Source organism: Triturus cristatus, chromosome 8 (assembly GCF_964204655.1).
Source record: "Triturus cristatus chromosome 8, aTriCri1.1, whole genome shotgun sequence".
NCBI classification, from domain to species: Eukaryota; Metazoa; Chordata; class Amphibia; order Caudata; family Salamandridae; genus Triturus; species Triturus cristatus.
The window spans coordinates 1,389,947,278-1,389,964,819 of record NC_140591.1 but is presented as its reverse complement, the minus strand read 5'-3'; the positions used below and the strand labels follow the sequence as shown (position 1 = coordinate 1,389,964,819).

At 46.6% G+C, this 17,542-nt stretch overlaps 1 protein-coding gene across 2 annotated transcripts in view; it reads right to left on the bottom strand.

The window, feature by feature from the left end:
* Window positions 1-17,542, bottom strand: part of HUNK (hormonally up-regulated Neu-associated kinase) — a 91,521-nt gene that overhangs the window by 46,324 nt on the left and 27,655 nt on the right. For both annotated transcript variants that reach the window (XM_085623107.1, XM_085623108.1), the window contains exon 2: window positions 4,992-5,284. In XM_085623107.1, the coding sequence (XP_085479233.1) occupies window positions 4,992-5,284 (293 nt within the window). The remainder of the gene's footprint in view (window positions 1-4,991; window positions 5,285-17,542) is intronic.

Sequence of the window (17,542 nt, the reverse complement as noted above, 5' to 3'; positions counted from 1 at the left end):
CGGACTGTGAGAAGACAACTTTTGGGCCAGCTGGGCCTGGACGTCAGGAACATCTGTAGTCAACTAGGGCTATCAATGCTCTTAGAGCCGAGAGTACTGACCAGGATACAACAGAGAGGCACAGAGACCGCTAACCTACAGGTAGTAAAACCAAGCTTGGCACATTTTCGTGCTGGGGTTGGTGCCAGAGCGGCAGATTCAGGTGCCAAAGAACTGCAAGAAAATATACCTTATCAATACAGGAGGTAGGAGCGGGTAATCTTTCGTAACTGGTGCTTCTGAGAAACCTGAAATTCGAGATTCTGGTGCCAGAAATGTTGCAATAGTGACAGAAAGGAAACTTCATAACCCTGTTGAGTCCAGAAGAAAATGAGCTTTAAACTAAAAAAAAAAATTATTGCATTTTGCATGGTTTATGGTGAGAGACGGAAGGAAAGAGAGTGCCCCCCCCCCCCCAAACATGTGGCGAGGATCAGAAAGAGATCGACATGATTGCATCTGTTGGTCTATGGCGCCATGACGAGTGGGTTTTATGTACTCGACCTGCTCAAAAAAAGAGGCTGGTGTTCAACAGCTCTCCCTAAAAGTTAGCACGTGGACTGGGCAATAACTTCCTGGTGGGAAAGATTCCTATATTTGAGTTCATATGCACAGGGGGAGAAGTTCTGTTTTTGTTGGATTGATAACAAACTGACCATTGGGTTCTGGTTTCAGAGAGTCTTTCATCACACCTGTACTAGAGTGTGCTTTGCAAATCATTGTGGCTTTAACCCCTTCAGTGCCCGCCCCTTTCCCCGCCCAGTGCCGGCCGTTTCATTAGCGGGCGGGGTCTATGACGAGCTGGACTCGTCATGGGCACAGCGCCACCGCGGCCCATGACGAGTCCAGCTCGTCATGGGCACTGAAGGGGTTAAGAAGCGACGGGGAGCACAGCCGCTACATGTACAGTGGGTCTGCTGACCGGCAGGGTCCACTGCCCTGGTAGAGGACAGGATGGAGGCAGAGAGCACTTCAACATGGCACCCAACAACTAGAGGCTCCCGTTAACTACTGTCATTGAATTGAAGCCCTATATCGATAATATGCTGCATTAATATACCGACACAGTTCTTGTACAAATACAAGAAGCGGCCTTTACAAGAAGAAACATGGCATTTACTCATTGTACAAAGACTCGTGAAATCTGGGCCAAAACTTCAAATAAATCTTCATATGAACTTTTTTTGATCTGAAAGCTGGAATTACTAATTTCTCTAAAGTATAAGCAGTCAAAAATATTAAAACTAATCAGTGTTTGGAGCACTCCAGAGATTTGGTCGAGAACATTTACATTTGCATATCTCAGCAGCATGGGTGTTTAGACAGCTCAGCCTATCCAGGAAAGGGTATTGATGTTTGGAGGACTCTACAGGTCCAGCGAAAAGCATTACTGTTTGGACAGCTCTACAGGGCCAAGGGAATGCGTTAGCGGTTGGAGGGTCCAAGCAAAGGCAGTAGTGTTTGGAGGGTGTTTGAGGTCCAGGGAGTTTCATTAGAGTTTGGAAGGCTCTGCAGATCCAGGGAAAGGCCTTAGAATTTAGAAGGGTCTACAGGTCCAGGAAACAGCAGTAGCCTCTGGAAGGTACTACTGATTAGAAGGGATGCATTACAGTTTGCGCAGCTCTATAGGTATTTATGACGTAGCAGAGATAGTTTTGGACTGTCAGAGCAGCTGCCATCTTTTTATCAACATTCCCAGAAACGATCCAAAGGCAAGTTCCTCTTCGTGGCTACATATTTCTACCTGGCTCACTTTCACCTCCGCTCTACCTCTCACTGGCAGCGATGGCTCTTCCAGGTTTCCAATAATAAACACTTGACACTGCTGAGATGTATGTAGATATTGTGCGCACACAAGAGCCTGTGACTCATGGAATGTCAACTTACATCATTTTATTTTGGGCTACTGGAAAAATATGTGCTATTTTCTGCCATTCCGCCCTCTATAAGCATCATCACGGAACAGCATGGGCGAGAGGTTACGTGGATAGGAAAACACTGTACATAAACAGCTTTCTGTTCCCCTGGCACAAGGAAGGGGGTTGACTCTAAACCAAGCAGGCCATGTAAAGGCACATACAGAATTTATTAACCTCTTGCCCGCATCACACTGGGCTTTCACTTCGAGCTCCATTATATTGTGAATAAGAAATCGATGATACTTGCCACAATACAGACAGCAGACGACAATGGTCCTTGGACAAACATATCGGTAATACAACTTCATAAACTAAAACACAGGAAGGGGGTGCAGGCAAATACTGGAAGTTGGGGAAGCAAATAGCAGAAAATATAAATTTAAAGAGGGCAACAGTTTAAAAAAAGAGAAAATGCAAGTTATAGGGAAGAGGTAGGAAAAAACTAGCCTAAAAAAAGTAATATAAAAAAAGGAAACTTCAGAAAATCCAATACTAATGAACTGTAATTAATGAAAAACGGACGGAAATAAATTGGTTCCCGATATTAATTGCACCAAGATGAATTACTGACAGTCTCAGAATGATTAATGCAACTGATGTACTGACATTAACCCGTATCCCCTACTCCTCCCACTCCCCGCCCCCCAGGAACTGCAGTTGTTCACAAAAAAGAGCCCACGGATGAAGTCTCTCAGATATTTTTCATGAAGGTTCCTTTGAAGCCTGTCTTTGGTAACCTCTTTGGTACTCCGACAGTATGATGCCTTGGGTTGGAGTATGCTGCAGCCCGCCCTGTTCTTCCCTTATGCTCACATTCTGTCTCGTCAAGTGACATTTCATCAAATCCTCTGGTGCCAGCTCCAGAGACCTTCCTAACCTTGGGCTCCACTGCCAGAGAATAATGTGTCAGTTCCTGGATCTGTGCAGACATTACTGAGCCCAATGGACCCTCTGAAACTTGGGCTCCACCACCAGTGAATGGAGTGTGAGCTCCGGGCTCCTCACAGATGTTGCTGAGTTCTAATGGGCTCTCCCATGCTTGGACTCCACTGCCAATGAATGGGGAGTGAGCTCCCAGATCCGTACAGACGTCGCTGAGCTCCAATGAGCCCTCCCATGCTTGGACTCCACTGCCATCAATCCTGGCTCCGCACAGATGTCACTGAGCTCCAATGGGCCCTCCCATGCTTGGCCTTCACTGCCAATGAATGGGGAGTGAGCTCCACATCCGCACAGACATCGCTGAGCTCCAATGGGCCCCCCCATGCTTGGCCTTCACTGCCAATGAACGGGGAGTGAGCTCCACATCCGTACAGACGTCGCTGAGCTCCAATGAGCCCTCCCATGCTTGGACTCCACTGCCATCAATCCTGGCTCCGCACAGATGTCACTGAGCTCCAATGGGCCCTCCCATGCTTGGACTCCACTGCCAACAATCCTGGCTCCGCACAGATGTCGCTGAGCTCCAATGGGCCCTCCCATGCTTGGACTCCACTGCCAATGACTGGAGAGTGAGCTCCCAGATCAGCACAGACGTCACTGAGCTCCAATGGGCCCTCTCATGCTTGGCCTCCACTGCCAATAAATGGGGAGTGAGCTCCACATCCGCAGAGACGCCGCTGAGCTCCAATGGGCCCTCTCATGCTTGGCCTTCACTGCCAATGAATGGGGAGTGAGCTCCACATCCGCACAGACGTCACTGAGCTCCAATGGGCCCTCTCATGCTTGGCCTTCACTGCCAATGAATGGGGAGTGAGCTCCACATCCGCACAGACGTTGCTGAGCTCCAATGGGCCCCCTCATGCTTGGGCTCCACTGCTAATGACTGGGGAGTGAGCTCCACATCCGCACAGACGTCGCTGAGCTCCAATGGGCCCTCTCATGCTTGGCCTTCACTGCCAATGAATGGGGAGTGAGCTCCACATCCGCACAGACGTCACTGAGCTCCAATGGGCCCTCTCATGCTTGGCCTTCACTGCCAATGAACGGGGAGTGAGCTCCACATCCGCACAGACGTCGCTGAGCTCCAATGGGCCCTCTCATGCTTGGCCTTCACTGCCAATGAACGGGGAGTCAGCTCCCAGATCCGCACAGACGTCACTGAGCTCCAATGGGCCCTCCCATGCTTGGGCTCCACTGCCAATGAATGGGGAGTGAGCTCCACATCCGCAAAGACGTCGCTGAGCTCCAATGGGCCCTCTCATGCTTGGCCTTCACTGCCAACAAATGTGGTGTGAGCTAGTATGTCAGTGCAGATGTCACTGTGCATATTTTAAGAGGCGTTTTCTATTGCAGCAGAATTCAGGAAATAGGTCTAGGGCACGTCAGTGTGCAGAATAGTGCCTGTGCATGAAACGTCACAAGGGGTATGCAGCCAGTTAAGTGCATCGTCAAGGAAACAAGCTTGCGTAGGTGTGCAGTATATATATCCGTGCTTTTAAAGGATAATGGTTTCTTTGGTCTGGAACACAGATATGCACAGGAGCATGGAAACATATCCACAGGGTTGTGCAGAGCAGCTCCATATTGTGCACGAAAACGTCTCTAAGGACGCGCAGCACAGATATAGGCAGAAACACATCCGCAGAGGTGCACAGGCCAGGTTAGTCCTTGTAAAAGTTGTAGGAGTACCGAACAGATAAGTACAAGATATTGTATGCATGGATGTGCACACGTATACACACAAACATACAAGCAAATGCGAACAAATACACTCAGATGGCTGCATGCAATTATTCGTGCATTGAGGCTGTGAAATTCAACCTTCAGCCTATAGGCATTCAAATGCAACCATCAACAACTATCATTGTAAGAAGTGAAAATATCATTGTTCCACCAGACCTCTTACACCTACTTTTGCATTTCCACCTTACAAGTACTGTGCAACCAGTGAGCAGCCTAGTTCAAGGAATGAAACCTGTCTAGCATGCAAAGATGGAAATACACATGTGCCTGTGTGCTCCATCTCCTCCAGAATTTGAGATGAATGTGCAAAATGAGAGGGACGTGTTTAGATCTGCTGCGGTTCCTCACCTGTGCACCACGCCAGCACGGTGAAGGTGCTCGACGGCCAGGATGAGCTGCCTGATGTACTTGCGCACTTCATGCTCCTCTAGTCGCTTCTTCTCGTAGATCTTGTGCATGAGGTTCCCTCCGGAGCACAGCTCCATGACCAGGTAGTAGCTGTTCTCCGTCTCCAAGATGTCCAGAAGTTGCGTGATGTTGGGGTGCCGGATCATTTGCTGGATCTGCCCTTCACGCCGCAGGTTCTTGGTCACGTAGCTGTCCTTCTTGGCCTTCTTCTTGTCAATCACTTTGACCGCCACCTGCCACAAAGCAAATATTCCCTCAGTTACTATGCCATCAGGAAACATTCAACAGTACTATCAACACACAAGGTAACACCTTCAATATACAGGTATTAACTTCTCTGTGACCAATGGAAAACAGTCATGAGAACTTCATGAGAGCTGTTTACGCATAATATCGACTATTTAAAGAGAACACAGTATGGACTGAATTGTCTCTTTGTGCTTGAATATCAGCAAGGATTGTTATTCCATTCAAGGGTGCTCACTTTATAGAACCCAGAAGGGTGGGAAGGGAGGGTGACTTCTTTTAAGGTTGAAACCTGTGACCTGTAGGCAGCTCATTACTGTAACTAGCACAAGGAGTCATTAAGAGTAGATGTGACACTCTATAACATATACATTCTGCGGGACAGAGTGGTGCAGAGAAATAGCAAGCTGGGATCAAAGAACAGTGTTTATGGCAGGGTAATAGAGCTCCATTGAGACCGTACTTATGCACAAGGGAAGTAAAACCAATTATTATTAATAGGCTGTAAGTGGCCAGAAAATACAGCCAATCTTACAAACAGAAGGAAAGCGAGCTGGAAAGTCCAGCTGACCAAATTACAAATGGTTTCCAATGTTCTAAGTTGGTCAAGCATGTCTTGTTGGACATCCATCTAAAATGGTGTGCCCCCTGAATATCTATCAACAGTATCGAAGGCACAGATTATCGAGGCTAGAATATCGAAAATAAAATATTGACAGGTAAGTCTAGACTTTCTGTACCTAACTCCACTAATATGCAAGTACGCAGTACATATATCTTCAAGGTATGTAGATGTGGAGTTAGGAATAGTAAATATATACTCTCCCAAAAAGTCCATTCACGCAGCTGATTCAGCATCTTTCAGAAGCCAAGTGGGTCTCTTTACTCACCTTCTTTTGCGTTAATCTTTATGAGAGGAAATGTGCCAGTACCTACGTGGCCACCAATGCCTGGGTCACCAACCTTCAGGACACGCACGCTGGACAAGCGGGAAGGCGTGTTCAAGAAACAGCGCCTCTGGTGGCAGCGCGGGGAGGCGTGTTCAAGAAACAGCGCCTCTGGTGGCAGCGCAGGGAGGCGTGTGCATGAAACAGCGCCTCTGATGGCAGCGCGGGGAGGCGTGTTCAAGAAACAGCGCCTCTGGTGGCAGCGCAGGGAGGAGTGTGCATGAAACAGCGCCTCTGGTGGCAGCCGGCAGCACCTTCACCAAGCCCACTTTGCCGAATGATTACTGAGATTGACTGAAACCGTGCCAGCTAATGTCAGCGCCCTATGATGAATGGTTTCAGGAAGGTAACACGTGCTCACTGACAGACCATGGTCATCCCCATTCAGGCGGCACAGGGTCACCGACAAATTACGAACTGGGGGCGCACACAGCAGACCTATGACCGCCATGAGCGGGTCACCCGCAGGTGACAAGCACTGTCAGTGTTCACAGCTTTTCCACCTTTCCAAAGTCTGTTTCTGAGGCTCAGTGACAGATGGACAGCAAGGTTCAGGGAAAGCAAAAAGCTAAGGGACCTCATGTGGCTTGCCCAGGATCACAAGCAGTGTCAGTGGAAAGTAGACATTGAAACCCAGGACTCTAAGGTGCTTATTTACAAGCCGCCCGTACGTCACTTTTCCCCATATTAAAAGTGACGCACCGGCAGTGTAATGGGCTTGTAAATAAGCCCCGCAGTCTCTCAAACCACTGCCCTGACAGGACTTGTTCCTCGGAGTACTTGCAAATATCGTTTAACCTTTTGTTCCGGAGTTTCTTTTTTCCAACAATGTTCCTAAATGTTTATTCAAATAATAACGACCTCGGAGAACATTTGTACAATGTATTCATGCGCACGGTACAGCCAGCGGGCTGCTGACTTCACGTTACAAATGCTTCACAATGTCGGGAAAGGCGTACAATATTCCGATTGTATGAGAGGAACAAAGGAGAGAAAAGCATTCTGCTGGGAAGCACACACGCCGATTCCCGCCTTCCAGTGAACTGCGGGTCGGACCGTCTTGTTCTTCCCTCACGAGGGCGTCCGCCTTGGAAGACACACCGCGAGTACACTTATTGCACCATTAACATTAATGAGTAGGCAAAGGGGATATTGCATGCTGGTGATATAGCTTGGGGGGTTGGGCACCTGCTGTTGCAAATCTGGGCACATTTGAATCCGTGGAACTGACTCACTTAGCCTACCGTGGCCCTGAGCTCGAGGAAACAAGCATTGCTGAGGTTAGTAAAGCAGGGAATTTTCACTTTTGGGACTGCCAAGTTAATGCGAGTTCTGTCTGCTTCTTTACAGTGACTCCTTCACACTATAGTCAGCTGAGCATTGGCCACGAGCTCTCAGCGCGCCCCTAGAACGGCATATCTGGCCACGCTTCCGAGAGGTGGATACACCACAGCACTTATGGAAAGGGTTGAGCGAGGGTTACGGCCTGGCTCTAAGAGCAACAAGCATTGGCATAGCCAATAGGTCTCGCCTTTGGGACCTTATAAGTGTTTAGCCAGAGCTATTGGCTTTGCAAATGCATTTAAGTTATGTTCTAGAGCATTGTGGCTGCTGTGCGGCATGTTGAAAAGTTATAATAAAAAAGTGATATAAGCATTTTTGTTACCTTATATATAACCAAGAAGACATTATGTACAACTGAACAACCCAATTAAAAAATAATAAATATAAAAAAGGCACACAAAACCAGCCATGCCAGCTCAGTGAAGAAATAGGAATATGCAATCCCAGATGAGGGCATACCAGAGAGGGCATACTAGACAGCCCAAGCACGTTATCATTCTAGATCCAAATCAGTGTTGAATGGGAAGACACATACATTTTCTATAATTCAGTGGACCATTCGTAGCCTAATGGGCACAATGGTTGCATTTTTAAAATGCAGTGGTGGCCTTATACTCAAATTGTATCGAACAGAGACACTAATCCTGGACTCTGAATTGGCGTAATCACTTTACCTCTCACAAGACGTTGAATTTTAAAATGTTCATTATGGTGAAAAAACATTTAATTTTGGCTCACATTCAAGTACTCCTAATTTTTTGTCTCATTCTCCAACAACAAAGTAGTTGGAAGATACACCTTACATAAAGCAGCTGGCATTCAAGCCATAATAATGAATTGAGTATTCACTGCTGTAACCTGCTAATAAGAAATGAATGCGATATTAATGTGTGTGAAATGTGGTCAACCACAAAGCCTCTCCCATATCTTGACAATAATTGATTCTCCAGTACGTGAAATGTCAATGTAATATATGCTATAATATCTGAGCCAAAAATTAAAAAAATGTGAATTGCTTGAAGTGTTTCACTTTTACACAACACTCTTGGAGAGGAAATGATGGTGCGTTGAAAATTCAGTTGCAGTTTCATGTGAACTAGTAATTAAGTTAAAATACGTCCCTGTCTTGAGTTTATGACTGTCACCCATAACGCCCGCCTAAAGCCCACAACACGCCACTCTTCTAACTCAAGTCACGCGTCCTGGTCCTTTGACACCTTTGCCACCAAAACAGTCATCTTCGAGGGAAAATGAGCTAATCCAGCAGCGTCCGCATTCAGCTAAGTCTGCCATTCCGAGTTCATTAGAAAATAACGGCTGCAATGCTGACATTTACTGTGAGCCCTTTGTCTCACCCCATATACTTATATGCATGTGTGCCTGTCAACTGTTGCAAAGTGTGCTTGCTCACATCTCACGCCGGAGTAGTATTTTATGTATTTACATCTCATTTCACTGAACAATCAGTGGCGTAGTTAGCCCTCTGGCCGCCCGTGGCATTCCCTGCATTTGCCGCCCCACGGCGGCCATAGTGCGGGAGAGAGTTTTCTCCGTCTGCTGCCCCGAGGCAAATGCATGAGTGGCAGCAGAAAGGGGGAAGGACAAGAGTGGGTACGGTGCAAGAGAGGAAGTGAGCGGGGGCTGGAAAGATTAAGAAGACCAAACATGGAGGTGGAACAGCAACAAAGAGCTAAAGGGAGGTGGGGGCAGCAGAGGAGTTGGGTGGCATGGGGGCAGTCAAGACTAAACAACTTTTGCGACGGTTCAACAGCTTGTGATTCTGGGCAAAGCATTTAACATCCCTGTGCCTAAACATGAATCTGACATTATATAATCTAACTGGTGCTCATGTTAAGACTCTAAAGCCATTGAGCCCAATTCGCGCTAAATAAAGTGCAAAAAACAGAGAGTGGCGGGGGCCGAGAAATACATGGAAGAGAAGGAGCAATTTGGGTATGGGGGATAAGCACTCATGTAAAGCGTTCCAGTATCTTCGCCGCGATTTCACGCTATACAACATTCAAACATAAACAAGCAATGGCCGCGCGGCCGTGAAAGTGACACGGCCGCGCGGCGCAAAAGTGAAAGGAAAATAAAGCTGACGAGGAGGGAGTGGGAGAAGGGATTCACGCACGCGCTGTAAGGTTTAATGAGCCATTACAGAAAGCCAGATGGCAGCTGTGCACGTCGCGCGAGCTTGTGCACGTAACAGCAAGCTGGTGGCCGGCAAAAGCCTTTGGGTAGCACTTTTAAAACCCAGCTACTAAATGTCTCGCCAGCACAGCGAATGCGCTGGCTCAGGCAAGACCTAAGAACACAAGCTGAGTCTGAAAAAATGGTCACTTGCAAGCTGGTGGTTGGGTGGGGAGTGGGTCTGGACAATAGAGCCTGAGGAAACACTATAGTGTTTCGGGAGGGAGGCGTTCCTTAAACCCGCCCTTATTTAAGCGGCCACGTCGGGGCAGGCGGGTCTCTGCTTCCTGCCTGCCCCAGTACACGGTCACTACGGACTCCACTCGGAGCGGCAGCATCGTGGAGCTGTTGGGGCCCCCACCATTCTGGATGTTTGCTTCAGAAGCCTCCCAAAGGAGCTGCGCAGGTTACAGAGTTTACCCACCCACCCTCCATCCCAAAAAGATAGGGTTCTGAAGGTTATTTATGGAATTGGGCATTTTTTTTGCTGAAGAGTGTTATTATTTCCATTTGTGTGTTGTCATGGTTTTGATTTGAATTTAATGAAGTTTTTTCTCCCTGGTCGGTATTGTAGCTATTATTTACTGTTTTGTTTGTCTGACATTTTCTTGTTTCCTTTTCTAAATTGTCGTATTTATGTTGGCGGGTGAGGTAAAGATTTGGGGGACATTTAGGCTCCTTTTTTCGCCTTCCTGTTTGAAAAAATTTGACATCGGCATTCATGGACCCTACAAGGGGGGCTGCCACCAGGTCGGACGGAGGTGGTAGGGGCGCAGGGGGTTTCTGGGCGGTCGCTGAGGCGGTCCTTTACCTAGCAGCCACCCCCGCATGAGCAGTTGGGCATAACCTAGCACTAGCTCTTGGAGGTGACAAACCTGGGTGTAGGAGGTGCCCTGCAGTAGGTATACTAAGGCCAGCCAGGCCCCCTGCATAAGTTTCTTCGATTACATTGGACCCCTCCCCGTGGGGACAGACGGGAGTGGGAAAGGGGATGCCTCCCATAAGGAGGGCCCCGCTGTGGTCAAAGAAGGGGCAGAGCCAGTCTTGATCTCACTCGGATTCGTCACGTAATATTTTGCTTGGTTGCACAGAAACAGACTAGTTAAACTGAGGTGATTACATGAACTAGAATTGATGTTAACACTAGGATACCAAAGATGTAACAAAAATTGTAAATAATGTGGTTACTATGTAAAAAGTTATAAATGTGTGGTCTTTAAGTTTGTTTAATAAATACGGCCTGGGGGTCTTACGACACCCTATCCCACAGAAATACAGAAATTGTTTCTATTGCATAGGTGTCTGGGGGTTGCGGGTGTGATAAGTATACACCTGCATGGGCCATCGGCGACTCCCTGGCCATATGAGCAGGAGACCAGGCCGTGGCAGCAAAGGCATGTGTATACTGGACAGACCTAGATCTCCATCTGACTGCACGTCGCTATCGTTTGCAAGAGATGACGCGACTGCAGGTCACTGCTCGTCAGCGATGGAGCAGCGCATGAAGTTTGAATAGTGGAAACCTCCTGTAGGGAGAGCAATGCTCTTTTCCATTCTCCGCTCCCTGGATGGCACATGGTTAGTTTCACATGCCCACTTCCACTCATGTCTAAGTGCTGGCATATGCTTTCTAGCTGTATGGGTGATATGGTCTCTTCTAACACAGTAAAAGAAAGCTGTTAGCCTGATGTGGAAGGGTCCCTACCAATAAGGACCTACAATCTGTTTTACCGTAGCTGCTGCAAAGTGGATGGATGCTTGCAGAAGTCCCTTCCAAACACAAAGGTTTGCATAAGGTCTGCGGCTGGTGGCATCCATTAGTGGCAGGCTTTTGGCACCATGAGAATGAGGGACCGGAGCGCAATATAGAGAATCTCAGCTTTTGTGATTGGCTAAAATGGAGGAGCCTCCCTCCTCTTCCTCCCACTTACCTGTCAGCGCCATGAAACCCCATGGTGCACAGGTACTGTAGAAATAGAATAAACATAACATAACTGGTGTCGAAGCATCACGCTTCAGTTTTGAACTCTCGCTTTTTCACCTTTCTAATAGATATGCACTGTTTTCACTGGTACTGCAGGGTAACAAAGTGTGCATCCCAGCTCGGTGAGCCACTGGAGTAATCTTTCTTTGCAGTACACAACTGCCTAACTCAAGTGTGTGCGTGTGTATTCTTGCCTTTAAACAAAGTGAATCAAAGTTTACCCAAAGAGCCATCTTTTATCCCACCATCAATTCTTTCATCTCAAAATGCACTTTACACGAGTATATATCACATTAAAAAAGTTTTGCTACATGCTTTCAGTGACGTTACAAGCACACCTGGCGCTTTTAAAAAGACTATTTTTTATTTGTTAAGTACCAAACAAGAAGAGAACACGTTCCTGATAAAACTGCAGCAAACGCTCACACGTCAAATGTATCAAATCGCTAGAGAGCAGAAAAGCAAAAACAAGTCAAGTTGTCAACATCATATAGAGTACTTGTCTGCTGCTCAGAAATGCTGGTACTCTTCCTTTCAAACTGTGCAGGCTCTCAGTACATAACAGCACCTGTACATTTAAAGCAAAACCTCATATCAATCCTGACTGTCCTCTTATAAGCAGATGAGCACAAAGTATTTCCATATGCTTTGCATAAATCCGTTTATTATAAAGGCACATCAGCACCATGTCAAAACTTACAAAACACTTAAAAGGGAAATCTTAACTCTTTTCTTGCTTAACAGAGCAGCTGTCTGCAAGGCCTACTGTAACCATTGCTTCAAAATATACATAGAATGGCCTGGGGAGAATGGAACCATAGCCCTCGTCTTCTCCTGCTGGCTCCCTCCCATATGTCTCGCTTTAATATTCTGGAACACATGCGTCAGCGCGTTAAGCACAAAACCATTGGCTTTGTCAATATTTTTTTGCCTCTGTTTTCTCTAGTAATTCAGATTTTTAAGGAAGTCAGTACAACTAAAAGTATGATGTTGAAAAGAAAATAACACAAACCAAACTACTGCCCACCTGTCAAGAAAACACTTGAGCAAGCAACAAGTTCTACTCCAACTGGACTAGCACAGGCGAGAAAGCTCTGATCTTGCGCAGAAGTACATTTGGAAGGGCTGTCCCGCCGTGAGGAAAGGGGCGAAACAATTGTGTTCCTTTAAGACTGCGTTCCAAGTGATAAATAGAGGTGTTTACTATGTCCCGGCATGCCAACATTAGGGAACATCTAAGGTCATGAAACAGAATGGGGCAAAACTATATTCGGCTACCGGTGGACAGTCATATGATGACCACATACTGGGAGAAAAGTAAAAATAAGATGACCAATATATATATAAAATAATAGGCTTCACAGCCAGTGACTAATATCCCAAGAGGATTTAAAAAAAGAACCAGACACATCACCAAACAAATGGAAGTTCCTGAACTCTTTTTATTGTCGATTCTTGATGATGCAAGTATGGGGAAGAGAGCTAGATTTTGTTATTTTCACCGGATGGACCCCCTAATATTCATGAGTAACATTCACCAATAAGCAGTTACTTTCAGCCTGAATCTTACAAACTGTGGCCTAGTTCTTAGGGGGGGGGGCTCTGACAAACAACAAAATGAGCAGTTCTCATGGGAGCCCTGGGATTAGTGGAATGACTGTCTTAATGTAAGAAATTGTTTTAAGTAGCCTAAGATGACTGAGAAATATGATTTAGTTTATACATTTCTGGAAAGAACCCCTCCTGACCAGCAGTAAACGGGCCAGACACATTCCACCACCGACTCTCCCAGGCATTATCTGTCACAACAATCATTAATGGATTATTATTAAAAGTGGTAATATTGATTGCTGGCATGTTATCTTTCATCACAATGTGGCAATTAATGAATATTCATGGTTTGGTGGGAATGTGACTGGGGAGTCACTGAAGCTGTAACTGGTTGTTAAGCGAGAGAAAGGTATTTTTGGAATTTTAAGATTGTGGCAATAGAATATGGTTTCATTTTATTGTTTGACCGTTTGTATGGCCGCGTATTTGAAACAGGCGGCATTTAAGCTGAGCCAAATCCAACACAAATGAATAAAATAATATATGCGTTACTATTATTAAAATATTAAACAGTGCAACCACCTAATTTAAATGAAATCTAACAATAATACAGGCAACGGTGAAGTGCTGCGTAAAGGAAGCGAGAGGGCTATGGAAAACGGACTACAGATATGGTAAAATCACAAAGCAGGCCTCTTTACAGCATCTGGGTCAGCGTGAGCACCAGGGACGTTTTAAGGCATGGGCAAACTGGGCTCTGGCCCAGGGCCCCAGCCTTTCAGGTGGCCCCAATAGACATAGCTCTGTTTAGCAGAGTATATTGCTATGATGACCTTTAATTATTCTGAAACAGATTGTTTTAAATGCCGTTTTAGTTTAAAAAAAAAATTAATGTCAGTGATGTGTGAAAGTCTATTACAAACATTTTGCAGAGAAATGTTCTGTTTATATTTCATGCAACGTGAATATTAGATGTAAACATATATAGATTTTTGACCAGTGTGTCTGTGCAGTGTCAGTTACCTGGGCAAAGAGGGCATGAAAAAGCTGAAATTGGATGATAAATTCTAAGCTATTCCGAAGGGCCCCCTAAAATATATTTGCCCAGGGCTCCCAAAATCCTTGAGAAGTCCCTGGTGAGCACCTTCCTGTCTTGCAACAGTCATCATTTTAGTAGATGGGAAATAGGCGGCAGCGGCGGCCATTTTGTTCTCGCGCTGAGGGATGGGTGCACGTGCGTGGCCTCGGCTGGCTGCACGAAAAGGCGACCTGACAGGTCTGTTACAAAACCCAGGCCCCCACAGATTGAAGGCCAGATGTACAGGCTCCAAGGGCAACTGATTGCAAGAGTGCCTTATTCCCGGTCACAGGTAGGCCGGGTCACGACCCCAGATGTTTCCGATAAAGAATGCCCTTACTTTCCATGCTGAAAATGTCTCCTGTCACCGCGAGATGGATAAGGCCTCTCCAGTTACAGGAAGCGAATTAAAAAGGGGAACTGGATATGAAACAGTCAGAGCTCTCTTTCCCTGGACAGCAAGTGGTGCCTCTGAGGCCTCATTTATTAAGCTTCCTGCGTTCCCACCTGCAGGGCCTGCTAATGAGTAACATATTAAAATGTTCCTGTTTCACATAGCTGTGCTTCGGCAGGTCACAATGTGTTTATTTATTTTTACTAGACCAATATCACTCTCTCACACACACACGTGCACGCACGCACACCGCTCACGCACCCACACAAACAGCCCTGCTGTTAGGGGCGGTGCCCCCCTGAAAGGGTCGATGTTAAGGTTTCTTTACCTGATGAGCAGATGTGAACTGGCGCACTGTAAAATGTGGAAAGCGGCTGATAGACATGTGTCTCTGAAAAGCCAAAAGGTCTAGTGAAAAGTGAGTCAAATGTCAGGGCAGGCACGTGACTGACAGCTCCCAAGATCTGCTGCCCTTCCTGAGGCTCCAGCCTGTTTGTATGGCTTCTAAAGCGCCGGGACACTCTTTTTGAGTAGCCGTGCGCTATACAAAAGAATAAATAACATAACATAACATAACTATGCATGAGTGTAACCCAGTACGTGATTGTGGTTTTATTTCTGAGTAGTGCAGACTGAGAGCAGGGGGGTGGGGGAGGGACAGCATCCAAGGCCTGAGCTGAGGGGGTGCATAGGAGAGTGGAGAGCTCCTATGGGGAGGGAGGCTTAGCTGGATTGAGGGGGTGCAGAGGAGAGTGGAGAGCTCCTATGGGGAGGGAGGCTTAGATGGAGGGGAGTGGAAGAGATGGTGGCAGAACAGGAAGTGGGACGGGTGCGGGAACTCTTCAGGGGTGGTCCAACATGTGAGTCATTACCATATGTTGACATATTGACATTTACTGCTCAATTCACCTGACATGTGACAGATATTTCCCCACCCTTACTGAGGGGATACCTTTACCTTTCCTAATAGCTCAGGCTGCCTCTGTGCACATTCACAGATGTTGTTTTGATTACAAGTTTACAGATGTTGAGGTTTATGAACTAGATACATGGCACCTACAGGACAGTGGGAGAATGTCCATGTTATCCTGCCCCAGATGACAACAATATAGCATGCTGCATTGGATGACCACTTTAAGCTTCTGGGCTTAAACCCAGTCAGATGGCTGCAGTAAAGGCAGAGACCGGTCTCGGATGGTTGAAGGATGCGTGGAATCACATAGTGTTCTGAGCATCACTAAAAGTAAATGTGTGCCTTCTGCCCTCTCCGAACCTCCTTTGTGAACGGATGCTGGCCACTTAAAGGCACCTGGAATCCTGTACGCAGCGTATTCTCTCTTCCAATCTCCCAGGTAAATAGATGCTGACCACGTAAAGGCACCTGTACGCAGGTTATGCTCACAAGAGTGCAGGGCTTTGCAAGGGGCTTCCTGGTCGGCCCACTCAGATATTCTATCTCGACCGATGTCGGTATCCCAGTCCACTCGTGCCCTGAGACAAATATCAAGAAACCTCATTAGGTACCACTGACCATTGGCTGCTGAAACTGGGAGAGAAGGAAAAATGGCAATCTGGCTAGCCACGGGTTACTTGAAGTAGCCTCTTTCCAAACTTAATTTTCACATCTCTCCTATTAACTTATTTGATGTCCTGTTTCCTCTACTTCAAGTGTTGATATATGCTCTTTCATCTATCAGATTTCTTTGCTGCATTCAGAGAAGGTCTAAACTCATTTTGAAACTTTGTGCGTCACCTGACCAAGGCCCGACACCAAGAACTGGAAGAGAGCACCCATCATTGTCTATCTCAGTGTGCTTCTTCAGAATGATTGATACACCCTTTGCCCACCACAAGGCTTGGAACAGGGGTATCTAAAAATCGGATTTGTAACATTCTTCCAATTTGATATATGCTCAAGGCTGAAATCAGATTACTGCGGGGTCCACATGCATTGTCGTCTGTAAAACTTGTAATGCTTTTTTACACTGCACAATAATACTGACACAGCACTGTGCTGTGTGCCATCAGTCTCATCCTCGGGTCTGACCGAGGGCTGGATTCTTGTAACAGCCTTGGCGTCGCTGGTGTATGATCATTGGGTACCTATCCCTTTCGGGTCATTTGAGAGTGCCAGGGAAGTATGTATACTATATGTCTGTGTCCCCTCTTCTGGAAACTAAAGAGAGTTGGCCCAGACCATCATATGAGACACAAAGGCTACAAGATCTTGAAGGGTGCCTTAGTGTTCAACTGAAGCCCATTGATCTATGCCCATGATCCTAGTGCAAGATTTCCCAAGGGCATGTCCAGCCACAATCCCTTGATACCAGTGCAGGAAGCTCCAACAGTGTCTGGGTATAATGTGGTTCTAGTACAGGGGAAGGTAATAGGATCCAAAGAGCTAACAAAACATACCTTTGGGATTAAACACAAGCAGCAGAATAATAACCAAACGGTGGGTATGCCAGCCATAACCAAGGACAAGAGCACTGCAGATTAAAGCATGGAAGGTGTTGACTGCAACATGTTTTCACATATTTGCACATATTACGGATTCTGAGGAACTGCTCCGCTGTAGTTTTTTAGATTTCAGCCTCAAAGCTTTAACACTAGCTCAGCAGAGCATGCACTCTCATTCCAGTAGGACATGCAGGATCTCTGGGGGACGCGGGTGATTCAATGTATTCTGAAAGCAGCAGATCTGTAGACGTTCCATCAGCTACCAGCATACGGTTGCCCACAGGAGCCCGCTCG